Source organism: Tympanuchus pallidicinctus, unplaced genomic scaffold (genome assembly GCF_026119805.1).
Source record: "Tympanuchus pallidicinctus isolate F22 unplaced genomic scaffold, pur_lepc_1.0 scaffold201, whole genome shotgun sequence".
In the NCBI taxonomy this organism is placed as follows: domain Eukaryota; kingdom Metazoa; phylum Chordata; class Aves; order Galliformes; family Phasianidae; genus Tympanuchus; species Tympanuchus pallidicinctus.
In genome coordinates, this window is record NW_026294724.1 from 1 (window position 1) to 25533 (window position 25533).

The window sequence follows — 25533 nt, forward strand, 5'->3', positions numbered from 1 at the left end:
TCTGTCCGTCCGTCTGCCCATCCAGGTGCCCATCGTCCGTCTGTCCTTCCATCCAGGTGCCCATCTGTGTGTCCGTCCATCCATCCGTCCGTCTGTCCTCCCGTCCATCCCGGTGTCTGTCTGTCTGTCCATTCGTTTGTCCACCCAGGTGCCCGTCCGTCTGTCTGTCTGTCTGTTCGTCCATCCATCCTTCCATCCGAGTGCCTGTTCGTCTGTCTGTCCATCCATTTTTCTGTTTGTCTGCCCATCCAGCTGTCTGTCTGTCTGTCTGTCCGTCCGTCTGCCCATCCAGCTGCCCATCCACCCGTCCGTCTGTCCTTCCATCCAGGTGCCCATCCGTGTGTCCGTCCATCCATTCGTCTGTCTGTCCGTCCGTCCATCCAGCTGTCTGTCTTTCCTGTCCGTTTGTTCGTCTGCCCAACCAGGTGTCCATCCACGTGTCCTGTCTGTCTGTCCATCCCGCTGTTTGTCTGTCCATCCATCCGTCCTTCCATCCATTGTTTCTGTCCATCCATTCGTCTGTCTGTCCGTCCATCCATCCCGGTGTCTGTCTGTCTGTCTGTCCATTCGTCTGCCCATCCAGGCGCCCATCTGTCCGTCTGTCTGTCCGTCCATCCATCCAGCCGTCTGTCTTTCCTGTCCGTCCATCTGTCCGGCCAGGTGCCCATCCGTCTGTCTGTCCATCCATTCGTCTGTCTGTCCATCCAGCTGTCTGTCTGTCCGTTCGTCTGCCCATCCAGGAGCCCATCCGTCCATCTGTCTGTCCGTCCAATCCGTCCGTCCATCCTTCCATCCAGGTGCCCATCTGTGTGTCCGTCCATCTATTCGTCTGTCTGTCCGTTCGTCCATCCCATTGGCTGTCTGTCTGTCCGTCTGTCCTTCCATCCAGGTGCCCTCCCGTGTGTCTGTCTGTCCATCCATCCCTCCATCTGTCCGTCCACCCGTGTGCCCATTTGTGTGTCTGTCCGTCCGTCTGTCCGCGTCTGCCCATCCCGTCCATCTGTCCGTCCATTCATCCATCTGCCTGTCCGTCCAGGTGCCCGTCTGTCTGTCTGTCTGTCCGTCCATCCGGGTGCCCATCCATGTGTCCGTCCGTCCATCCGTCCATGTCTGCCCGTCCAGGCGCCATCCGTCCGTCCGTCCGTCCAGGTGCCCATCTGTCTGTCCGTCCTTTCGCCTGTCCGTCCAGCTGTCTGTCTGTCCGTCTGTCCGTCCAGGAGGCTGTCTGCTTGTCTGTCTGCTTGTCCGTCTGTCCGCCAACTGCCCATCCACCCGCCTGTCCCTCTGTCTGTCTGCTTGTCCCTCTGTCCAGCTGTCTTTCCGTCCGTCCGTCAGTCTGTCCGTCCTTCTGATTATTCCTGTCTGCCCGGTTGTTCCTTTGTCTGTCTGTCTGTCTGCTTGTTCGACTCTCCCTCTGTCCGATTGTCCCTCTGTCCGTCTGTCTGTCCATCCCGTTGGCCCTCCATTCCCCGCGCTCTGTCCATGATTGTTCCTCTGTCTGTCTGTCTGTCTGTCTGCTTATCCTTCTCTCTGTCCATCCTGTTGTCCCGCCTGTCCAGCCGTCTGTCTGTCCACCTGCTTGTTCCTCTGTCTGTCTGTCTGGTTGTCCGCTGTCCGCCTGTCTGGCTGCTGCCTTGTCCAGCTGTCCGTCCAGGTGTCTGTCCGTCTCGTCGTCCCTCTGTCCATCCCCAGCTCTCTGTCCGTCCAGGTGTCCGTCTGTCCGTCCATCCACGGCGTCCCCTTTGTCCGTCCTTCCGTCCAGCTGTCCGTCCGTCTGCCTGTCCCTCTCTCCATCTGTCCAATTGTCTGCCTGTCCGTCTTTATGTCCGTCTGTCCGACTGTCCGCCCACCCCTGCGAGGGAATCCGTCTGTCCGCCCAGGGTCTCTGTCTGTCCGTCTGTCCGCCACTCCCCCCCTTCCAGCTACCGGTTCGTCCGTGCGTCCGTCTGTCCGTCTGTCCCTCAAAATACCATCCCTCCCCCTCCCCTCCCCCCCCCCAAATACCATCCCCCCCCCCCAGTCTATGGCTCCCTCCCCTCCCTTTGGGGGACCCCCCATCCCACCCTTCCCCCCCCCCAAATCTACGTCTCCCTCCCCTCCCTTTGGGGACCCCCCCCAAAATGCCCTCCCCTCCTCCACCCCCTTCACACCCCCCCCCCCCCCAAATCTATGGCTCCCTCCCCTCCCTTGCGGACCCCCCCCAAATACCATCCCTCCTTCCCCCCCCCCAAATCTATGGTTCATTCCCCTCATTTGGGGACCCCCCCCCAAATACCACCCCCCCCCCCCATCTATGGCTTGCCCCCCTTCCCTTGGAGACCCCACTCCCCTCCTCCCCCCCCCAAATCTACATCTCCCTCCCTCCCCTTGAAGACCCCCCCCAAATACCATCCCTCCTTCCTGCCCCCCCCCCCCCAATCTATGGCTCCTCCCCTCACCCTTGGGACCCCCCATCCCCCCCCCAAATCTATGGCTCATTCCCCTCCCCTTGAAGACCCCCCCCTCCAAAATACCATTCCCCCCTCCCTCCCCCCTCCCCAAATCTATGCTCACTCTCCTTCCCTTGGAGACCCCCACCCCCAAATCTATGGCTCATTCCCCTCCCCTCCCCCCCTCAAATACCATCCCCCCCCACCACCTCCATCCCCCCCCCCCCCCCCCAAATCCATGGCTCCCTCCCCTCCCCTTGGGGACCCCCCCCCGAAAATACCATCCCCCTTTCCCCCCCCCCCCCCATCTATGGCTTGCCCCCCTTCCCTTGGAGACCCCCCCCAAATACCATCCCTCCTTCCAGCCCCTCTCCCCCCCAATCTATGGCTCCTCCCCTCACCCTTGGGACCCCCCATCCCCCCCCCTCCCCTCCCCAAATCTACATCTCCCTCCCTTCCCCTTGAAGACCCCCCCCCAAATACCATCCCACCTTCCCCCCCCCCCCCAAATCTACATCTCCCTCCCCTCCCCTTGCGGACCCCCCCCCAAATACCATCCCTCCTTCCCCCCCCCCCCTCCAAATCTACATCTCCCTCCCCTCCCCTTGCGGACCCCCCCCCCAAATCCAATCCCTCCTTTCCCCCCCTCCCCCCCCCAAATCTACGTCTCCCTCCCCTCCCCTTGAAGACCCCCCCCCCCAAATACCATCCCTCCTTCCCCCCCCCCCCCCTCCAAATCCAATCCCTCCTTTCCCCCCCCCCCCGAATCTACATCTCCCTCCCCTCCCCTTGAAGACCCCCCCCCAAATACCATCCCTCCTTCCCCCCCCCCCCCCAAATCTACATCTCCCTCCCCGCCCCTTGAAGACCCCCCCCCAAATACCATCTCTCCTTCCCCCCCCCCCCCCAAATCTACGTCTCCCTCCCCTCCTCTTGCGGACCCCCCCCCCCAAATCCAATCCCTCCTTTCCCTCCCCCCCCCCAAATCTACATCTCCCTCCCCTCCCCTTGAAGACCCCCCCCCAAATACCATCCCTTCTTCCCCCCCCCCCCAAATCTACATCTCCCTCCCCTCCCCTTGAAGACCCCCCCCCAAATACCATCCCTCCTTCCTCCCCCCCCCCCCCAAACCTCCCCTCCCCTTGGGGACCCCCCCCCAAAATACCGCCTGGCTTTGGAAAGTCCCCAAATCCCGACTTCCCATCAGCACCGGAGGAAGGGGGGGGGCGGGAAGGAAGGGGGGGGGGTGGTTTGGTGTCTTTGGGGGGGGGGGGGGGCACACAAAAAGGAACGGCGACACCTCGTCCTTCCGCTGACTGCTTCCTTCCCCCCCCCCCCCAAAAACAGCAGAGTGCCACCGCTGCCCACGTGCTGCTGAGTGCTGGTGAGTGGTGAGGGGCCCAGGGGGACATTGGGGGGGGGGGGGGGACATTTGGGGGGGGAACATTGGAGATGGGGACACTTGGGGGCAGGGAAATTGGGGGCAGGGACATTGGGGTGGGAATTGGGGACAGGGGACATTTGGGGTGGGGACATTTGGGGGAGGAATTGGAGATGGGGACATTTGGGGGCAGGGAAATTGGGGGGTCGAGACATTGGGGGGGAATTGGGGACAGGGGACATTTGGGATGGGGACATTTGGGGGATGGAATTGGGGGACGAGGGCATTTGGGAGGGGGGGAATTGGAGATAGGGACACTTGGGGGGAGGGAGATTTGGGGGGGGGAGATTTGGATGGGGACATTTGGGGGGCAGGGAGATTTGGGGTGTGAGGACAATTTGGGGAAGGGGGGGAATTGGGGACAGGGGACATTTGGGGTTGGGGGCATTTGGGGAGGGGGGGGGAATTGGAGATGGGGACACTGGGGGCAGGGGACATTTGGGATGGGGACATTTGGGGTTCAGGGACATTTGGGGAGGGGGGGGAACTGGAGATAGGGACATTGGGTCAGGGACATTGGGGTGGGAATTGGGGGCAGGGGACATTTGGGGTTGGGGGGCATTTGGGGAGGGGGGGATTGGAGATGGGGACACTTGGGGGGAGGGAAATTGGGGGCAGGGACATTGGGGGGGAATTGGGGACAGGGGACATTTGGGGTTGGGGACATTTGGGGAGGGGGATATTTGAGGAGGGGGACATTTGGGGAAGGGGGGGAATTGGAGATGGGAACTTTTGGGGGCAGGGAAATTGGGGGGTCGAGACATTGGGGGGGAATTGGGGGCAGGGGACATTTGGGATGGGGACATTTGGGGAGGGGGGGGAATTGGAGATGGGGACATTGGGGGCAGGGACATTGGGGTGGGAATTGGGGGCAGGGGACATTTGGGGTTGGGGGCATTTGGGGAGGGGGGGATTGGAGATGGGGACACTTGGGGGGAGGGAAATTGGGGGCAGGGACATTGGGGGGGAATTGGGGACAGGGGACATTTGGGGTTGGGGGACATTTGGGATGGGGATATTTGAGGGGGGGACATTTGGGGAAGAGGGGGGAATTGGAGATGGGGACTTTTGGGGGCAGGGAAATTGGGGGGTCGAGACATTGGGGTGGGAATTGGGGGCAGGGGACATTTGGGGTGGGGGGCATTTGGGGAGGGGGTATTGGAGATGGGGACATTGGGGGCAGGGAGATTTGGGGGTCGGGACATTGGGGGGGAATTGGGGACAGGGGACATTTGGGGTTGGGGACATTTGGGATGGGGATATTTGAGGAAGGGGACATTTGGGGAGATGGGGATTGGAGATAGGGACACTTGGGGGTAGGGAGATTTGGGGGGGGGGAGATTTGGGATGGGGACATTTGGGGGCAGGGAGATTTGGGGTGTGAGGACAATTTGGGGAAGGGGGGGAATTGGGGACAGGGGGACATTTGGGGTTGGGGGCATTTGGGGGGGGAATTGGAGATGGGGACTTTTGGGGGCAGGGACATTTGGGGGTCGAGACATTGGGGGGGGAATTGGGGGCAGGGGACATTTGGGATGGGGACATTTGGGGAGGGGGGGATTGGAGATGGGGATATTGGGGGGGGGTACATTTGAGGGGTGAAATTGGGGGCAGGGACATTTGGGGGAGAGGGGGGAACTGGAGATAGGGACACTTGGGGTCAGGGACATTGGGGTGGGAATTGGGGACAGGGGACATTTGGGGTTGGGGGCATTTGGGGAGGGGGGGATTGGAGATAAGGACACTTGGGGCAGGGAGATTTGGGATGGGGACATTTGGGGGGGTGAAGACACTTGGGGAGGGGGGGAATTGGAGATAGGGACACTTGGGGGTAGGGACATTGGGGGGGGAATTGGGGACAGGGGACATTTGGGGTTGGGGACATTTGAGATGGGGATATTTGAGGGGGGGGACATTTGGGGAGGGGGGGATTGGAGATGGGGACATTGGGGACAGGGAAATTTGGGATGGGGACATTTGGGGTCAGGGACACTGGGGTCAGGGGCATTGGGGGGGGAATTGGGGGCAGGGGACATTCGGGGTTGGGGACATTTGGGGTCAGGGACATTTGAGGGGGGGAACATTTGGGGAGGGGGGGATTGGAGATGGGGATATTGGGGGTAGGGGACATTTGGGATGGGGACATTTGGGGTCAGGGACATTGGGGGGGCAATTGGGGGCAGGGGACATTTGGGGTTGGGGACATTTGGGGAGGGGGGGATTGGAGATGGGGACACTTGGGGTAGGGACATTTGGGATGGGGACATTTTGGGGGGGGGAATTGGGGACGGGACATTTGGGGGGGGGACATATGGGGGGGAATTGGAGATAGGGACATTTGGGGTTGGGGGCATTTGGGGTCAGGGATATTTGGGGTCAGGGACATTTGAGGGTGGGGGCATTTGGGGAGGGGGGGGATTGGAGATGGGGATATTGGGGATAGGGGACATTTGGGATGGGGACATTTGGGGTCAGGGACGTTGCGGGGTGGGGGTTTTTGGGGAGGGGGGGAATTGGAGACAGGGACATTGGGGTCAGGGGCATTTGGGATGGGGACATTTGGGGCAGGGGACGTTTTGGATGGGGACATTTGGGGGGGGGAAGGGAAATTGGGGGCGGGGACATTTGGGGACATTGCGGACGGCGCCGTCGCCTCCGTCATCTCGAAAGCGTCGCGCGTGGGTTCCGACCTCAGGAAGGAAAGAGCCGGCCCCAAAACGTCACGGAGCGTCCCCATATCTGTTCCTAATAGGGTCACCCCATAGCCCTGCCAGTGCCCCGTTCCTAATAGGGTCACCCCATAGCCCTGGCAGCGCCCTGTTCCTAATAGGGTCACCCCATAGCCCTGGCAGCGCCCCGTTCCTAATAGGGTCACCCCATATCTGTTCCTAATAGGGTCACCCCATAGCCCTGCCAGTGCCCCGTTCCTAATAGGGTCACCCCATAGCCCTGGCAGCACCCTGTTCCTAATAGGGTCACCCCATAGCCCTGGCAGCACCCTGTTCCTAATAGGGTCACCCCATATCTGTTCCTAATAGGGTCACCCCATAGCCCTGGCAGCACCCTGTTCCTAATAGGGTCACCCCATATCTGTTCCTAATAGGGTCACCCCATAGCCCTGGCAGCGCCCTGTTCCTAATAGGGTCACCCCATATCTGTTCCTAATAGGGTCACCCCATATCCCTGGCAGCGCCCTGTTCCTAATAGGGTCACCCCATAGCCCTGGTAGCACCCTGTTCCTAATAGGGTCACCCCATAACCCTGGCAGCACCCTGTTCCTAATAGGGTCACCCCATATCCCTGGCAGCGCCCTGTTCCTAATAGGGTCACCCCATATCCCTGCCCCCCACATTCCCTTACAGTGACCCCATTAATCCCAATCTCTGCCCCCCACATCCCCTGGTGCTGCCCTCCTGACCCCATTCCCCCCACATCTCCACCTGCAGCCTCCCTCACAGTGCCACCAGGACCCCATTAAACCCACACCCCTGGCCCCACATCCCCTGGTGCTGCCCTCCTGACCCCATTCACTCCAATCCCTGCCCCCCACATCCCCCGCCGCTGCCCTCCTGACCCCCTTCACCCCAATCTCTGCCCCCCACATCCCCTGGTGCTGCCCTCCTGACCCCATTCACCCCAATCCTTGCCCCCCACATCCCCTGCTGCTGCCCTCCTGACCCCATTCACCCCAATCCCTGCCCCCCACATCCCCTGGTGCTGCCCTCCTGACCCCCATTCCCCCCACATCTCCTCCCACAGCATCCCTCACAGTGCCATCAGGACCCCATTAAACCCACACCCCTGGCCCCACATCTCCTGCTGCTGCCCTCCTGACCCCATTCACCCCAATCCCTGCCCCCCACATCCCCTACCGCTGCCCTCCTGACCCCATTCACCCCAATCCCTGCCCCCCACATCCCCTGGTGCTGCCCTCCTGACCCCCATTCCCCCCACATCTCCACCTGCAGCATCCCTCACAGTGCCACCAGGACCCCATTCACCCCAATCCCTGCCCCCCACATCCCCTGGTGCTGCCCTCCTGACCCCATTCACCCCAATCCCTGCCCCCCACATCCCCTGGTGCTGCCCTCCTGACCCCATTCACCCCAATCCCTGCCCCCCACATCCCCCGCCGCTGCCCTCCTGACCCCCATTCCCCCCCCATCTCCTCCCCCAGCCTCCCTGGCCGTTCCCTCTGGACCCGACTGGCGCTACGAAGAAGGCATCAACGGAGTCTTCCTCAGCGGCGACGTTCGGGCCACAGCCCAGGGGCTGCAGGTGGCGTCGGGGGGCCTCTACCTCCTCTATGGCCAATTTGCTGTCACCTGCACGGCCACCTCTTGTCCCCCCGGCAACGTCACCCTCCAGCTGCACCGCGCCGGTTCCCCCCATCCCTTGCTGGCCGTACCCTTGGTGTTACCCGACGGTTCCGGATCCGGCCCGACTCGTTCGGGTTTGACGCAGGCAGTGGGGCAGCTGCGACCCGGCGACGTCCTCAGCTTTAGGATGGTTGGGGACATCCAAGGGGACGAGTGGCAGATGGCGCAGGACGAGAGGGAAGGAAATTTCGTGGGGCTGCTGCGCATCGCAACAAGGGGGTGAGGAGTGGGGGGCTGCCCCCCCCCCCCCCCCCCGAGGCGCCATGGGGCGGAAGAGGAGCGCGAAGGGGGGGGACTGGAAGGGATGGGGGGCGAAGGCGTCAAGGGACGTCGCCGGCCTTTGTGACTGGAGGTGTTTGGGGTCCCGATGGCCGGAGATTTTGGGGACGTCGGGGGACGCTGATGATGTTTGTGAGTGGAGATCTGGGTCCCAAGAGCCCCACGTCTGGAGATCTGGGGACGTCAGGGGGCGTCGCTGAGCTCCGGGGCTGGAGATGTGGGTCCTGAGACCCCAAATGTGGACATCTGGGGACATCGTTGACCTCTGTCTCCAAAGATTTGGGGACATCGCTGAGCTCCGTGTCCAGAAATTTGGGGACATCATTGACATCCGTGTCCAAAGATTTGGGGACATCAGGGGACACTGCTGACCTCCGTGGCCGGAGATTGGAGTCCCAAGATCCCAATGCCCAGAGATTTGGGGACATCAGGGGACGTCGCTGAGCTCCATGGCTGGAGATGTGGGTCTTGAGACCCCAAATGTGGACATCTGGGGACATCGTTGACCTCCGTGTCCAGAGATTTGGGGACATCAGGGGACACTGCTGACCTCCGTGGCCGGAGATTGGGGTCCCAAGATCCCAATGCCCAGAGATTTGGGGACATCAGGGGACGTCGCTGAGCTCCATGGCTGCAGATGTGGGTCTTGAGACCCCAATGTGTGGAGATTTGGGGACATCATTGACCTCCGTGTCCAGAGATTTGGGGACATCAGGGGACACTGTTGACCTCCGTGGCTGGAGATGTGGGTCTTGAGACCCCAAATGTGGACATCTGGGGACATCATTGACCTCTGTCTCCAAAGATTTGGGGACATCAAGAGACATCGTTGACCTCCGTGTCCAAAGATCTGGGGACATCAGGGGACGTCACTGAGCTCCGTGTCCAAAGATTTGGGGACATCAGGGGACATCGTTGACCTCCGTGTCCAAAGATCTGGGGACATCAGGGGACGTCGCTGACCTCCGTGCCTGGAGATGTGGGTCTTGAGACCCCAAATGTGGACATCTGGGGACATCGTTGACCTCTGTCTCCAAAGATTTGGGGACATCGCTGAGCTCCGTGTCCAGAGATTTGGGGACATCAAGAGACATCGTTGACATCCGTGTCCAAAGATTTGGGGACATCAGGGGGCGTCGCTGAGCTCCGTGCCTGGAGATGTGGGTCTTGAGACCCCAAATGTGGAGATTTGGGGACATCGTTGACCTCCGTGTCCAGAGATTTGGGGACATCAAGGGACACTGTTGACCTCCGTGCCTGGAGATTGGGGTCCCAAGATCCCAATGCCCAGAGATTTGGGGACATCAGGGGACGTCGCTGAGCTCCGTGCCTGGAGATGTGGGTCTTGAGACCCCAATGTGTGGAGATTTGGGGACATCATTGACGTCCGTGTCCAGAGATTTGGGGACATCAGGGGACACTGTTGACCTCCGTGGCTGGAGATGTGGGTCTTGAGACCCCAAATGTGGACATCTGGGGACATCGTTGACCTCTGTCTCCAAAGATTTGGGGACATCGCTGAGCTCCGTGTCCAGAAATTTGGGGACATCAAGAGACATCGTTGACCTCCGTGTCCAAAGATTTGGGGACATCAGGGGACGTCGCTGAGCTCCGTGCCTGGAGATGTGGGTCCTGAGACCCCAATGTGTGGAGATTTGGGGACATCGTTGACCTCCGTGTCCAGAGATTTGGGGACATCAGGGGACACTGTTGACCTCCGTGCCTGGAGATTGGAGTCCCAAGATCCCAATGCCCAGAGATTTGGGGACATCAGGGGATGTCATTGACCTCCGTGGCTGGAGATATGGGTCCTGAGACCCCAATGTGTGGAGATTTGGGGACACCTTTGACCTCTCTCTCCAAAGATTTGGGGACATCAGGGGACATCATTGACCTCCATGTCCAGAAATTTGGGGACATCAAGAGACATCGTTGCCCTGGAGATGTGGGTCCTGAGACCCCAATATGTGGAGATTTGGGGACATCGTTGACCTCCGTGTCCAAAGATTTGGGGACATCAGGGGACATCGCTGAGCTCCGTGCCTGGAGATTGGAGTCCCAAGATCCCAATGCCCAGAGATTTGGGGACATCAGGGGACGTCGCTGAGCTCCATGGCTGGAGATGTGGGTCTTGAGACCCCAAATGTGGACATCTGGGGACATCGTTGACCTCTGTCTCCAAAGATTTGGGGACATCGAGAGACATCGTTGACCTCCGTGTCCAAAGATTTGGGGACATCAGGGGACGTCGCTGAGCTCCATGGCTGGAGATGTGGGTCTTGAGACCCCAATGTGTGGAGATTTGGGGACATCGTTGACCTCCGTGTCCAAAGATTTGGGGACATCAAGAGACATCGTTGCCCTGGAGATGTGGGTCCTGAGACCCCAATATGTGGAGATTTGGGGACATCATTGACCTCCATGTCCAAAGATTTGGGGACATCAGGGGACATTGCTGAGCTCCGTGGCTGGAGATTGGAGTCCCAAGATCCCAATGCCCAGAGATTTGGGGACATCAGGGGACATCGCCAACTCCTTGGCTGTGTGTTTGGGTCCCAGGACCCACGTGTCCAAAGATTTGGGGACATCAGGGGACACGACCTCCGTGCCTGGAGATTTGGGTCCCAAGATCCCAATGCCCAGAGATTTGGGGACATCAGGGGACGTCGTTGACCTCCGTGTCAGGAGATGTGGGTCCTGAGACCCCAATGTGTGGAGATTTGGGGACATCATTGACCAAAGATATGGGGACATCAGGGGACATCATCGACCTCTATGTCCGAAGACCTGGGTCCACCAACTGGCCTTTTGGGGACAACGGTGACCTCTACATCCGGAGATTTGGGGACATCAAGGGACATTTCAGCCCCCCCCCCCCCCCCGGCTCAGAGAATTTGGGGACAACGAGGCGCCCCGCAGCCGCTCCCCATGCTGGATATTGGGGACATCACAGGTTCCCATTTTGGGGACATCAGGGACCGTGGAACCACCCCCCCCCCCCCCCCCCCAGTTCGGGACCCCCTCCATGCCTGGGGGTCCCTGCTAAACCCTCCCCCCCCAGCTGGTCTGGAGGGGGGTCCCCCCTCCTTCTCCCCCCCCCCTTAAATTATTGTCACTTTATTTATTAATTAATAAACTTATTTATGGCTCTCCGAAGCGGGGTTGAAGTCCTCTGTGCTGTCCCCAATGTCCCCCCTGGTGTCCCCATGACCCCATCATCCCCTAAGGACACCCCATGTCCTCTGTGCTGTCCCCAATGTCCCCCCTGGTGTCCCCATGACCCCATCATCCCCTAAGGACACCCCATGTCCTCTGTGTTGTCCCCAGTGTCCCCTCCGGTGTCCCCATGACCCCATCATCCTCTAAGGACATCCCATGTCCTCTGTGCTGTCCCCATTGTCCCCCCTGTTGTCCCCATGACCCCATCATCCCCTAAGGACACCCCATGTCCTCTGTGCTGTCCCCAATGTCCCCCCTGTTGTCCCCATGACCCCATCATCCCCTTAGGACACCCCATGTCCTCTGTGCTGTCCCCATTGTCCCCCCTGGTGTCCCCATGTCCCCATCATCCCCTAAGGACACCCCATGTCCTCTGTGTTGTCCCCAATGTCCCCCCTGGTGTCCCCATGACCCCATCATCCCCTAAGGACACCCCATGTCCTCTGTGCTGTCCCCAATGTCCCCCCTGGTGTCCCCATGACCCCATCATCCCCTAAGGACACCCCATGTCCTCTCTGCTGTCCCCATTGTCCCCCCTGGTGTCCCCATGTCCCCATCATCCCCTAAGGACACCCCATGTCCTCTGTGCTGTCCCCATTGTCCCCTCTGGTGTCCCCATGACCCCATCATCCCCTAAGGACACCCCATGTCCTCTGTGCTGTCCCCAATGTCCCCCCTGTTGTCCCCATGACCCCATCATCCCCTAAGGACACCCCATGTCCTCTGTGTTGTCCCCAATGTCCCCCCTGTTGTCCCCATGACCCCATCATCCCCTAAGGACACTCCATGTCCTCTATGCTGTCCCCAATGTCCCCCTTGGTGTCCCCATCACCCCATCATCCCCTAAGGACACCCCATGTCCTCTATGCTGTCCCCAATGTCCCCCCTGGTGTCCCCATGACCCCATCATCCCCTAAGGGCACCCCATGTCCTCTGTGTTGTCCCCAATGTCCCCCCTGTTGTCCCCATGACCCCATCATCCCCTAAGGACACCCCATGTCCTCTGTGCTGTCCCCATTGTCCCCCCTGTTGTCCCCATGGCCCCATCATCCCCTAAGGACACCCCATGTCCTCTGTGTTGTCCCCATTGTCCCCCCTGGTGTCCCCATGACCCCATCATCCCCTAAGGACACCCCATGTCCTCTGTGTTGTCCCCATTGTCCCCCTCCGGTGTCCCCATGACCCCATCATCCCCTAAGGACACCCCATGTCCTCTGTGTTGTCCCCATTGTCCCCCTCCGGTGTCCCCATGTCCCCATCATCCCCTAAGGACACCCCATGTCCTCTGTGCTGTCCCCATTGTCCCCTCCGATGTCCCCATGTCCCCATCATCCCCTAAGGACACCCCATGTCCTCTGTGCTGTCCCCATTGTCCCCTCCGATGTCCCCATCACCCCATCATCCCCTAAGGACACCCCATGTCCTCTGTGTTGTCCCCAATGTCCCCCTGGTGTCCCCATGACCCCATCATCCCCTAAGGACACCCCATGTCTTCTGTGCTGTCCCCAATGTCCCCCCTGGTGTCCCCCATGACCCCATCATCCCCTAAGGACACCCCATGTCCTCTATGCTGTCCCCATTGTCCCCCCTGGTGTCCCCATGTCCCCATCATCCCCTAAGGACACTCCATGTCCTCTATGCTGTCCCCAATGTCCCCCTGGTGTCCCCATGACCCCATCATCCCCTAAGGACACCCCATCTCCTCTGTGTTGTCCCCAATGTCCCCCCTGGTGTCCCCATGACCCCATCATCCCCTAAGGACACCCCATGTCCTCTGTGTTGTCCCCATTGTCCCCTCCGGTGTCCCCATGACCCCATCATCCCCTAAGGACACCCCATGTCCTCTGTGTTGTCCCCCCTGTTGTCCCCCCTGTTGTCCCCATGACCCCATCATCCCCTAAGGACACCCCATGTCCTCTGTGTTGTCCCCAATGTCCCCCCTGTTGTCCCCATGACCCCATCATCCCCTAAGGACACCCCATGTCCTCTGTGTTGTCCCCATTGTCCCCCCTGTTGTCCCCATGTCCCCATCATCCCCTAAGGACACCCCATGTCCTCTGTGTTGTCCCCATTGTCCCCCCTGGTGTCCCCATGACCCCATCAGCCCCTAAGGACACCCCATGTCCTCTGTGCTGTCCCCATTGTCCTCCCTGTTGTCCCCATGTCCCCATCATCCCCTAAGGACACCCCATGTCCTCTGTGCTGTCCCCAATGTCCCCCTGGTGTCCCCATGACCCCATCATCCCCTAAGGACACCCCATGTCCTCTGTGCTGTCCCCAGTGTCCCCCCTGTTGTCCCCATGACCCCATCATCCCCTAAGGACACCCCATGTCCTCTGTGCTGTCCCCAATGTCCCCCCTGTTGTCCCCATGACCCCATCATCCCCTAAGGACACCCCATGTCCTCTGTGCTGTCCCCAATGTCCCCTCTGGTGTCCCATGACCCCATCATCCCCTTAGGACACCCCATGTCCTCTGTGTTGTCCCCATTGTCCGCCCTGGTGTCCCCATGTCCCCATCATCCCCTAAGGACACCCCATGTCCTCTGTGCTGTCCCCATTGTCCCCCCTGGTGTCCCCATCACCCCATCATCCCCTAAGGACACCCCATGTCCTCTGTGTTGTCCCCATTGTCCCCCCTGGTGTCCCCATGTCCCCATCATCCCCTAAGGACACCCCATGTCCTCTGTGTTGTCCCCAATGTCCCTCCTGTTGTCCCCATCACCCCATCATCCCCTAAGGACACCCCATGTCCTCTGTGTTGTCCCCATTGTCCCCCCTGCTGTCCCCATGTCCCCATCATCCCCTAAGGACACCCCATGTCCTCTGTGTTGTCCCCAATGTCCCCCCTGGTGTCCCCCATGACCCCATCATCCCCTAAGGACACCCCATGTCCTCTATGCTGTCCCCAATGTCCCCCCTGGTGTCCCCATGACCCCATCATCCCCTAAGGACACCCCATGTCCTCTGTGCTGTCCCCAATGTCCCCCCTGGTGTCCCCATCACCCCATCATCCCCTATTGAATCCTCACACCCCCCCCTCCCCTGTGACGTCCCCAGGACACCGCCGACATCCTCGCCCCCCTACTGGACTCTGCGATGTCCCCGTTGTCCCCCCCACGTTGTCCCCCAATGTCCCCACGTCCCCACGCTGCGCCCAGAGGCAGAATTTCAGAAAGGACACGTTTTTAAATCGCCCCCACTCCACAAAATTCAAAAAAAAAAGAAAGAAAAAAGGGTCTGTGACATCGGGGGGGGGGCGGGGGGAGGGGAGGGGACACCCCATGGGGGGGAAGGTGACACCCCATCAGGTGGGGCACCCAAACATGGTCATGGCCTCGGAGAACTCGATGAAGTCCTGGCAGAGCGACTGCAGGTCCGGGTCCTGGCACGACTCCTCCAAGGGCCAGGCTTCCAGCCACGTGTCCTTGCCGATGAGGTAGGAGAAGCTGGGGACAGCAGGGGACAGCAGGGGACAGCAGGGGACAACGGGGTCAGGAAGGGGCTGGCGGTGAGGGGCGCACAACCCTAAACGAGACGCTGGAGAAGCTCGGGGTGCATTGAGGTGTGAATGCACGTCGGGCGGCAACGTCCCCGTGTCCCTGTGTCCCCACATCCCTGTGTCCCCATGTCCCTTTGTCATCGTGTCCCCATGTCCCCGTGTCCCCGTGTCTGCATGTCCCCACATCCCTGTGTCCCCAAGTCCCTTTGTCATCGTGTCCCTTTGTCCTCGTGTCCCCGTGTCCCCATATCCCCATGCCCCTGTGTTTTCATGTCCCCTTGTTTTCATGTCCCCATGTCCCCATGTCCCCATGTCTTCACACCCCCACGTCCCTGTGTCCCCATGTCCCCATGTCCCCATGCCCCCATGTCCCCATGTCCCTACGTCATCATGTCCCCATGCCTTCATGCTCTCATGTCCGTATGTCCCCACATCCCCATGTCTTCATGTCCCTATGTCTCCATGTCCCCATGTCCCCATGCCCCTGTGTTTTCATGTCCCCTTGTCTTCATGTCCCCATGTCCCTGTGTCCCCCTGTCCCCATGTCTTCATGTCCCCATGTCCCCATGTCCCTACGTCATCATGTCCCCATGCCTTCATACTCTCATGTCCGTGTGTCCGTACGTCCCCACGTCCCCATGTCTTCATGTCCCCATGTCCCCATGTCCCCATGCCCCCATGTCTTCACACCCCCATGTCTTCACACCCCCACGTCCCCATGTCCCCATGTCCCCTCAGCCCCACATCCCCATGTCTTCATGCTCCCATGTCCCCATGTCTTCATGTCCCCATGTCCCCATGTCCCCTCACTCCCACGTCCCCATGTCCCCATGTCCCCATGTCCCCTCACTCCCACGTCCCCATGTCTTCATGCCCCCATGCCCCCATGTCTTCACACCTCCACATCCCCATGTCCCCATGTCCCCATGTCCCCTCACTCCCACGTCCCCATGTTTTCATGTCCCCATGCCCCCGTGTCCCCACGTCCCCACGTCCCCCTGTCCCTACCGGCTGCCAGTGACCCACAGGTCGGACGCCAGCCCCCACACCAGGTATTCCTGTCCCTTCTGGAGGCTCAGCGCGTCCCTGCACTGCTTGTGGCTCACGAAGGTCCTGTTGCTCCCAAGTGGGTCCTCGTCGGTGCCTGTCCCAGGGAGAGGTGACACAGGTGACATTGCCACCCCAACACGGCAGGAACACCCGCTGTGACACCTTCCGCAATGAGGAACCCCCGGTCCCAGGAGCTATGGGCATCTTTGGGGACATCGTCCCATTGTTGTCACCACCCCTGGGTGTCATCACCCCTCTGTTGTCACCAGCGGCGGGTGGCACCAGTTCACCAGTTCATTCCAGATGTTCACCAAGCACCCTTGGGTGTCCCCAACCCGTCTGGGTGACACCAAACCTCACAGTGTCCCCAAGCACTCTTGTGTGTCCCCAGCCCATCAGGGTGTCCCCAGCCCTGGGTGACACCAAACCTCATGGTGTCCTCAAGGACCCTTGGATGATCCCAACCCACCAGGGTGACACCAAACCTCACAGTGTCCCCAAGCACCCTTGGGTGCCCCCAGCCCACCAGGGTGTCCCCAGCTCACCTGGGTGACACCAAACCTCATGGTGTCCTCAAGCACCTTTGGGTGTCCCCAACCCATCTGGGTGACGCCAAACTTCACGGTGTGCCCAAGGACCCTTGGGTGTCCCAGCCCACCAGGGTGTCCCCAGCCCTGGGTGACACCAAACCTCGTGGTGTCCCCAAGCACACTTGGGTGTCCCCAGACCATTTTGGGTGACACCAAACCTCATGGTGTCCCCAAACCAATTTGGGTGACATCAAACCTCATGGGGTCCCCAAGGACCCTTGGATGATCCCAACCCACCTGGGTGACACCAAACCTCACAGTGTCCCCAAGCACCCTTGGGTGTCCCAGCCCACCAGAGTGTCCCCAGCCCTGGGTGACACCAAACCTCATGGGGTCCCCAAGCACACTTGGGTGTCCCCAGACCATTTTGGGTGACACCAAACCTCAAGGCGTTCCCCAAGCATTTTGGGTGACATCAAACCTCATGGTGTCCCCAAACCAATTTGGGTGACATCAAACCTCATGGTGTCCCCAAGGACCCTTGGATGATCCCAACTCACCTGGGTGACACCAAACCTCATGGTGTACCCAAGGACCCTTGGGTGTCCCAGCCCACCAGGGTGTCCCCAGCCCTGGGTGACACCAAACCTCGTGGTGTCCCCAAGCACACTTGGGTGTCCCCAGACCATTTTGGGTGACACCAAACCTCATGGTGTCCCCAAACCAATTTGGGTGACACCAAACCTCATGGGGTCCCCAAGGACCCTTGGATGATCCCAACTCACCTGGGTGACACCAAACCTCACGGTGTCCCCAAGCACCCTTGGGTGCCCCCAGCCCACCAGGGTGTCCCCAGCTCACCTGTGTGACACCAAACCTCATGGTGTCCTCAAGCACCCTTGGGTGTCCCCAGACCATTTTGGGTGACATCAAACCTCATGGTGTCCCCAAACCATTTTGGGTGACATCAAACCTCATGGTGTCCCCAAGCACCCTTGGGTGTTCCCAGCCCACCGGGGTGTCCCCAGCCCTGGGTGACACCAAACCTCGTGGTGTCCCCAAGCACACTTGGGTGTCCCCAGACCATTTTGGGTGACACCAAACCTCATGGTGTCCCCAAAACAATTTGGGTGACATCAAACCTCATGGGGTCCCCAAGGACCCTTGGATGATCCCAACCCACCTGGGTGACACCAAACCTCACAGTGTCCCCAAGCACCCTTGGGTGTCCCAGCCCACCAGAGTGTCCCCAGCCCTGGGTGACACCAAACCTCATGGTGTCCCCAAGCTCACTTGGGTGTCCCCAGACCATTTTGGGTGACACCAAACCTCAAGGCGTTCCCCAAGCATTTTGGGTGACATCAAACCTCATGGTGTCCCCAAACCAATTTGGGTGACATCAAACCTCATGGTGTCCCCAAGGACCCTTGGATGATCCCAACTCACCTGGGTGACACCAGACCTCATGGTGTCCCCAAGCACACTTGAGTGTCCCCAAACCAATTTGGGTGACATCAAACCTCATGGTGTCCCCAAGCACCCTTGGGTGTCCCAGCCCACTGGGGTGTCCCCAGCCCTGGGTGACACCAAACCTCACGGTGTCCCCAAGCACACTTGAGTGTCCCCAGACCATTTTGGGTGACGCCAAACCTCGTGGTGTCCCCAACCATTTTGGGTGACATCAAACCTTGTGGTGTCCCCAACTCACCTGGGTGACACCAAACCTCATGGTGTCCCCAGACCATTTTGGGTGACATAAAACCTCACGGTGTCCCCAAGCACCCTTGGGTGTCCCCAGCCCATCGGGGCGTCCCCAGCCCTGGGTGACACTGCCAGGTCCCTCCAGGTGACCTTGTCCCCTGTCCCCGGGGTGCTCGTACCCATCTTGATGACGGAGAGGATGTTCATGACGTAGTTGTCGTGGGACGACGTCTCCTCTGTCGCCACCACCTTCACTTTGTACACTGGGGAGGGGGGATGTCACCGTGTCACCACCTCGCGGCTGTCCCCACTGTCCCCCCTTTTCCTCCTCGCGGCCCTTTTTGCCCCTTTCTTCCTCCCCTACTCCTCTCTGCCGTCCCACTGCCCGCTCACGTCCTTCCGCGGCCCTTCGCATCCCCCTCCTCACCCCAACGACGTCCCCTATCATTTTGTCCCCATAATCCTCCATTCCCTTGCCACCTGTCCCCATGCCCCCATGTCCCCGTGTCCCCATGCCCCCATGTCTCCATGTCCCCATGCCCCCATGTCCCCATGTCCCCATGTCCCCATGTCCCCATGTCCCCATGTCCCCATGTCTCCATGTCCCCATGTCCCCATGTCCCCATGCCCCCATGTCTCCATGTCCCCATGTCCCCATGCCCCCATGTCCCCATGTCCCCATGCCCCCATGTCCCCATGCCCCCATGTCCGCATGTCCCCATGCCCCCATGTCCCCATGTCCCCATGTCCCCATGCCCCCATGCCCCCATGTCCCCATGTCCCCATGCCCCCATGTCCCCATGTCCCCATGTCCCCATGTCCCCATGCCCCCATGCCCCCTTGTCCCCATGCCCCCATGTCCCCATGTCCCCATGCCCCCATGTCCCCATGTCCCCATGTCTCCATGTCCCCATGTCCCCATGTCCCCATGCCCCCATGTCTCCATGTCCCCATGCCCCCATGCCCCCATGTCCCCATGTCCCCATGCCCCCATGCCCCCATGTCTCCATGCCCCCATGCCCCCATGTCCCCATGTCCCCATGCCCCCATGTCCCCATGTCCCCATGCCCCCATGCCCCCATGTCCCCATGCCCCCATGTCCCCATGTCCCCATGCCCCCATGCCCCCTTGTCCCCATGTCCCCATGTCCCCATGTCCCCATGTCCCCATGTCTCCATGTCCCCATGTCCCCATGTCCCCATGCCCCCATGTCTCCATGTCCCCATGCCCCCATGCCCCCATGTCCCCATGTCCCCATGCCCCCATGCCCCCATGTCTCCATGCCCCCATGCCCCCATGTCCCCATGTCCCCATGCCCCCATGTCCCCATGTCCCCATGCCCCCATGCCCCCATGTCCCCATGCCCCCATGTCCCCATGTCCCCATGCCCCCATGTCCCCCTTGTCCCCATGTCCCCATGTCCCCATGTCCCCATGTCCCCATGTCTCCATGTCCCCATGCCCCCATGTCTCCATGTCCCCATGTCCCCATGCCCCCATGTCCCCATGTCTCCATGCCCCCATGTCCCCATGTCCCCATGTCCCCATGTCTCCATGTCCCCATGCCCCCACGTCCCCATGTCCCCATGCCCCCATGTCCCCATGCCCCCATGTCCCCATGCCCCCATGCCCCCGTGTCCCCATGCCCCCATGCCCCCATTTCCCCATGTCCCCATGCCCCCATGTCTCCATGTCCCCATGCCCCCATGTCCCCATGCCCCCGTGTCCCCATTTCCCCATGTCCCCATGCCCCCGTGTCCCCATGTCCCCATGTCCCCATGCCCCCGTGTCCCCATGTCCCCATGTCCCCATGTCCCCATGTCCCCATGCCCCCATGTCCCCATGTCCCCATGTCCCCGTGTCCCCATGTCTCCATGCCCCCATGTCCCCATGTCCCCATGTCCCCATGTCTCCATGTCCCCATGCCCCCACGTCCCCATGTCCCCATGCCCCCATGTCCCCATGCCCCCATGTCCCCATGCCCCCATGCCCCCGTGTCCCCATGCCCCCATGCCCCCATTTCCCCATGTCCCCATGCCCCCATGTCTCCATGTCCCCATGCCCCCATGTCCCCATGCCCCCGTGTCCCCATTTCCCCATGTCCCCATGCCCCCGTGTCCCCATGTCCCCATGTCCCCATGTCCCCATGCCCCCATGTCCCCATGTCCCCATGTCCCCATGTCCCCGTGTCTCACCATAATCCACCCCTGGCTTGCAGGCAAGATCGATGCGCTCGTTGACTGTGGTGGGATTGTCCTTCTTCTGTCGTATGAAGCAGTTTTCTGTAGGCACACAGGGACAGGGCAATGACATTCCCTGTCACGACAGCGACGCGTCCAATCGTGACAGTGACATGTCCCACGACAACAGCCACGCGTCCCCCGTCGTGGCGGTGACATGTCCCGACGCATGGAGGCATAGAGAAGGATTGGAGACCGAGGTGGGGATGGGGGGACAGGGGAGAATTTGGGGACAGGGAAAATGGGTGGCGTGGGACATATGGGAGGGGACGGCCTCTGTCCCCACGTCCCTGTGCCCCCTTGTCACCTTCAGCACAGCGGCACACATCCCCATGGCAGATCTTCCTCAGCTGCCCACCATCCTTGTCCGGGTGGTAGAAGCGAGTGCAGCGGTCATCTGTGGGGACGTGGGGAATGTGAGGGGACACGGAGGAGATGACAGGGGGACAAAGGGGGACGTGAAGGGAGAGGGTCACCAAAAAGCGTGTGGGGGCATAGGGGCGTGGATGGGGAAATAGGGAAAGGTGGGACATGGGGGCAGTGGGGTGGCAGTCATCAGGGACAGGAGGAGGCAGAGGGAATGTCCCCAAGGGCACCCTTGGATGACCTCATTGTGTGCCCAAGAACCCTTGGGTGTCCCCAGCCCTGGGTGACACCAAACCTCATGGTGTCCCCAACCCACCTGGGTGACATCAAACCTCATGGTGTCCCCAACCCACCTGGGTGACACCAAACCTCATGGTGTCCCCAACCCACCTGGGTGACATCAAACCTCATGGTGTCCCCAACCCACCTGGGTGACACCAAACCTCATGGTGTCCCCAACTCACCTGGGTGACACCAAACCTCATGGTGTCCCCAACCCACCTGGGTGACATCAAACCTCATGGTGTCCCCAACCCACCTGGGTGACATCAAACCTCATGGTGTCCCCAACCCACCTGGGTGACACCAAACCTCATGGTGTCCCCAACTCACCTGGGTGACACCAAACCTCATGGTGTGCCCAAGCACCCTTGGGTGTCCCCAGCCCACCGGGGTGTCCCCAGCCCTGGGTGACATCAAACCTCATGGTGTCCCCAACCCACCTGGGTGACACCAAACCTCATGGTGTGCCCAAGCACCCTTGGGTGTCCCCAGTCCTGGGTGACATCAAACCTCATGGTGTCCCCAACCCACCTGGGTGACACCAAACCTCATGGTGTGCCCAAGCACCCTTGGGTGTCCCCAAACCATTTTGGGTGACACCAAACCTCATGGGGTCCCCAAGGACACCCTTGGATGATCCCAACCCATCTGGGTGACACCAAACCTCACACACGGGACAGATGGGCTTTGCGGGACCCCGGGGGTGACATGAGGGGACAAGAAGGGACCCGGGGACACACCGATCTTGTAGTAGCTGTAGACACTGACGGAGGCAGGCTGGATCAGTCCCACCTGGAAGTGCTGGTGGGCCCTGAAGGCGATGCACTCCTCCACTTGGTGGGAGATCTGCGCACAGGACACCAAGATGTGGGATGGGGACAGAAGGCAGTGACACCACGTCCTCACCCCATAGCCAGTCATCATCCCCATTCCCATCTCCATCCATACCCCCATGTCCCCATTCCCATCTGTCTCCATTCCCATCTTCATCCGTTCCCATGTCCCCATTCCCATCTCCATCCATGTCCCCACATCCCCACTCCCATCTCCATCCATGTCTCCATTTCCATCTCGATCCATGCCCCACATCCCCATTCCCATCTCCATCCATGTCCCCACGTCCCCACTCCCATCTCCATCTGTCTCCATTCCCATCTTCACCCATGTCTCTATTCCCATCTCCATCCATGCCCCACATCCCCTTCCCATCTCCATCCATGTCCCCATGTCTCCATTCCCATCTCCATCCTTGTCCCCATGTCCCCAACTCCATCTCCATCCTTGTCCCCACATCCCCATTCCCATCTCCATCCATGTCCCCACATCCCCATTCCCATCTCCATCTGTCTCCATTCCCATCTTCATCCATGTCCCCATTCCCATCTCCATCCATGTCCCCACGACCCCACTCCCATCTCCATCTGTCTCCACTCCCATCTCCATCCTTGTCCCCATGTCCCCATTCCCATCTCCATCCATGTCCCCACATCCCCACTCCCATCTCCATCCATGTCCCCACATCCCCACTCCCATCTCCATCCATGTCCCCACGTCCCCATTCCCATCTCCGTCTCCATTCCCATCTCCATCCATGTCCCCATTCCCATCTCCATCCTTGTCTCCATTCCCATCTCCACCTGCGTCCCCATTTGTCACCATCCCCGTTCCCCCCCCTACTCACACCTTGTCCCCAACTCCATCTCTGTCCCTGCCCAACTTGGATCTGAACCATTTCTTCTCCCTCTCCCCCCATTGTCCCCACCTCCATATTGTCCCATCCTCCTCTCTGTCTCCAATGCCAACCCATCCCACCTCACCTTCATCCCCACCCCGTGCCACTGGGGTCTCCTGTCCCACGTCCCTTTCCCCATCCCATCCCATCCCATCCCATCCCATCCCATCCCATCCCATCCCATCCCACCCCATTCCACCCCATCCCACCCCATCCCATCCCATCCCATCCCATCCCACCCCAACCCACCCCATTCCACCCCATCCCACCCCACCCCATCCCATCCCATCCCATCCCATTCCCATCCCATCCCACCCCATCCCATCCCATCCCATCCCACCCCATTCCCATCCCATCCCACCCCATTCCCATCCCATCCCATCCCATCCCATCCCACCCCACCCCATTCCCATCCCACCCCATCCCACCCCATCCCATTTCCATTCCCATCCCATCCCATCCCATCCCATCCCATCCCATCCCATCCCATCTCGTCCCCGTCCCCAAGTCCCCCACGTCCCCCCCTGTCCTCACCTTATCCAGGTAGATGATGAGGTTGCTGCGGTTGGACAGCGAGTGGTCGATCTCAAATTTGGAAATGTACCTCTCCACTCCCTCTGAGAGCTGGTGGTGGGGGTATGGGGACACAGTGACAACACGAGGACACGGGAGAGACAGAGGTATAGGGGGACACACATGGGGACACACATGGGGACACAGGGGACGTGATGGCACAGCGATGCATGGCCTCGTGCCCCCTGGTGTCCCCACACGTCCCTACGGCCCCATACTCACACTCTTCAGGTCCTGGACGTCAGGGGAGAAGCCGGTGAGCATGGAGATGTCGAGGATGGACATGGTGGCATCCACGGTGTCCAGGAACCTGCAGGCACAGGGCTGAGGCCACCTGCCTGTCCCCAATATCCTCTACAGCCCCACTGTCCCCATTGCTCCCAGCATCCCCGTCCCCGATGTCCCCGTTCCCACAAATCCCCGAGGGACGAGTGGAGCTGAGTCTTCTTTGTCTCCGTGTCCCCATCCTCATTCCTGATGTCCCTGTCCCCAACAACCCCATTACATCCCCTCTCTCCCATGTCCCTGTCCCCAACAACCCCATTACATCCCCTCTCTCCCATGTCCCTGTCCCCAACAACCCCATTACATCCCCCATCTCCCATGTCCCTGTCCCCAACAACCCCATTCCCTTCCCCATCTCCCATGTCCCTGTCCCCAACAACCCCATTCCCTTCCCCATCTCCCATGTCCCTGTCCCCAACAACCCCATTCCCTTCCCCATCTCCCATGTCCCTGTCCCCAACAACCCCATTCCCTTCCCCATCTCCCATGTCCCTGTCCCCAACAACCCCATTACATCTCCCATCTCCCATGTCCCTGTCCCCAACAACCCCATTACATCCCCCATCTCCCATGTCCCTGTCCCCAACAACCCCATTACATCCCCTCTCTCCCATGTCCCTGTCCCCAACAACCCCATTCCCTTCCCCATCTCCCAGGTCCCTGCCCACAGTGAGCTCTCCCTCCCTACAATGTCCCCGATGTCCCAAACATCGCTGATGTCCCCATCGTGTCCCACCTGGTGCAGATGGTGATCTTGACAGAACGGATGGCACCTTCCAGCTGCCGGGCTGTGAAGGGACATAAGGATGGTGCTGCTACCCATGTGGGACATCAGGGGACAGAAACAGGAGAAACCGGGGGGACCAGAAGGGTCATGGGGACATGGAGGGACATGGGGACGTGGAGGGATGTGGAGGGACATGAGGATCAGGTGGAACATGGGGACGTAGAGGGATGTGGAGGGACATAGAGGGACATGGAGACATGGAGGGACATGGGGAACTGGAGGGGTATGGAGATATGATGGGGTATGGGGACATGGAGGGACATGGGGACGTGGTGGGACATGGGGACGTGGAGGGATGTGGAGGGACACAGAGGGACATGGGGACATGGAGGGACATGGGAACATGGTGGGACACGGGAATCTGGAGGACATGGAGATCTGATGGGGTGTGGGGACATGGAGGGATATGGGGACATGGAAGGACGTGGGGACATGGTGGGATATGAGGACATGGTGGGACATGGGGACATGGTGGGACATGGGGACATGGAGGGATATGGGGACATGGAAGGACGTGGGGACATGGGGATATGGGGACATGGAGGGATATGGGGACATGGAAGGACGTGGGGACATGGAGGGATATGAGGACATGGTGGGACATGGGGACATGGTGGGATATGGGGACATGGTGGGATATGGGGACATGGTGGGACATGGGGACATGGGGACATGGAGGGATATGGGGACATGGGGACATGGGGACATGGAGGGATATGGGGACATGGAGGGACATGGAG

General features: G+C 60.3%; 3 protein-coding genes and 2 long non-coding RNA genes across 51 annotated transcripts in view; 1 reads left to right on the forward strand and 4 right to left on the reverse strand.

Moving 5' to 3' along the window:
* Nucleotides 1-1642: 1642 nt before the first annotated feature.
* Nucleotides 1643-8472, forward strand: LOC128081269 (uncharacterized; the record flags this gene model as incomplete). Its single annotated transcript, XM_052684348.1, has 3 exons — nucleotides 1643-1928; nucleotides 3718-3813; nucleotides 8048-8472. Coding segments are annotated over 3 exons (807 nt in total), but the record flags the coding sequence as incomplete, so codon positions are not given.
* Nucleotides 8473-8485: 13 nt separating this feature from the next.
* Nucleotides 8486-11386, reverse strand: LOC128081275 (uncharacterized). Of its 46 annotated transcripts, XR_008207091.1 has the most exons (8): nucleotides 11203-11266; nucleotides 10946-10988; nucleotides 10521-10563; nucleotides 10317-10379; nucleotides 10095-10243; nucleotides 9957-10018; nucleotides 9735-9850; nucleotides 9224-9491 (listed from the first exon to the last, which is right to left on the reverse strand). XR_008207091.1 is itself a non-coding variant. In XM_052684350.1 (7 exons), exons 1-7 carry the CDS (start codon nucleotides 10871-10873, stop codon nucleotides 8570-8572), a joined length of 921 nt encoding a protein of 306 aa, XP_052540310.1. In that variant the 3' UTR covers nucleotides 8486-8569. The 46 variants fall into 46 exon arrangements, 1 of the variants encoding a protein (XP_052540310.1); XM_052684350.1 differs by lacking the exons at nucleotides 10317-10379; nucleotides 10521-10563; nucleotides 10946-10988; nucleotides 11203-11266 and adding exons at nucleotides 8486-8791; nucleotides 8858-9035; nucleotides 10699-10873 and having other exon boundaries at nucleotides 9449-9553; nucleotides 9778-9850; nucleotides 10095-10200; XR_008207110.1 differs by lacking the exons at nucleotides 10317-10379; nucleotides 10946-10988; nucleotides 11203-11266 and adding exons at nucleotides 8965-9035; nucleotides 10742-10798 and having other exon boundaries at nucleotides 9449-9491; nucleotides 10095-10200.
* Nucleotides 11387-14915: 3529 nt separating this feature from the next.
* The window catches only part of LOC128081278 (venom factor-like), a 28223-nt gene continuing 17605 nt past the window's right edge, over nucleotides 14916-25533 (reverse strand). The window contains exons 27-35 of the mRNA XM_052684353.1: nucleotides 24743-24794; nucleotides 23944-24031; nucleotides 23683-23772; nucleotides 22157-22262; nucleotides 21076-21165; nucleotides 20724-20810; nucleotides 18709-18792; nucleotides 16257-16392; nucleotides 14916-15195 (exon numbers count right to left, since the gene is read on the reverse strand). Of these exons, the coding sequence (XP_052540313.1) occupies nucleotides 15054-15195; nucleotides 16257-16392; nucleotides 18709-18792; nucleotides 20724-20810; nucleotides 21076-21165; nucleotides 22157-22262; nucleotides 23683-23772; nucleotides 23944-24031; nucleotides 24743-24794 (875 nt within the window). The 3' untranslated portion in view covers nucleotides 14916-15053. The remainder of the gene's footprint in view (nucleotides 15196-16256; nucleotides 16393-18708; nucleotides 18793-20723; nucleotides 20811-21075; nucleotides 21166-22156; nucleotides 22263-23682; nucleotides 23773-23943; nucleotides 24032-24742; nucleotides 24795-25533) is intronic.
* LOC128081274 (uncharacterized) lies at nucleotides 16567-18269 on the reverse strand. Of its 2 annotated transcripts, none has more exons than XR_008207073.1 (3): nucleotides 18234-18269; nucleotides 18100-18157; nucleotides 16567-16653 (listed from the first exon to the last, which is right to left on the reverse strand). It is a non-coding gene; the product is annotated as an uncharacterized LOC128081274 (long non-coding RNA). The 2 variants fall into 2 exon arrangements; XR_008207072.1 differs by lacking the exons at nucleotides 18100-18157; nucleotides 18234-18269 and adding exons at nucleotides 16784-16900; nucleotides 17126-17178 and having other exon boundaries at nucleotides 16580-16653.
* LOC128081272 (uncharacterized) lies at nucleotides 21488-21920 on the reverse strand. Its single transcript, XR_008207070.1, has 3 exons — nucleotides 21689-21920; nucleotides 21541-21614; nucleotides 21488-21503 (listed from the first exon to the last, which is right to left on the reverse strand). It is a non-coding gene; the product is annotated as an uncharacterized LOC128081272 (long non-coding RNA).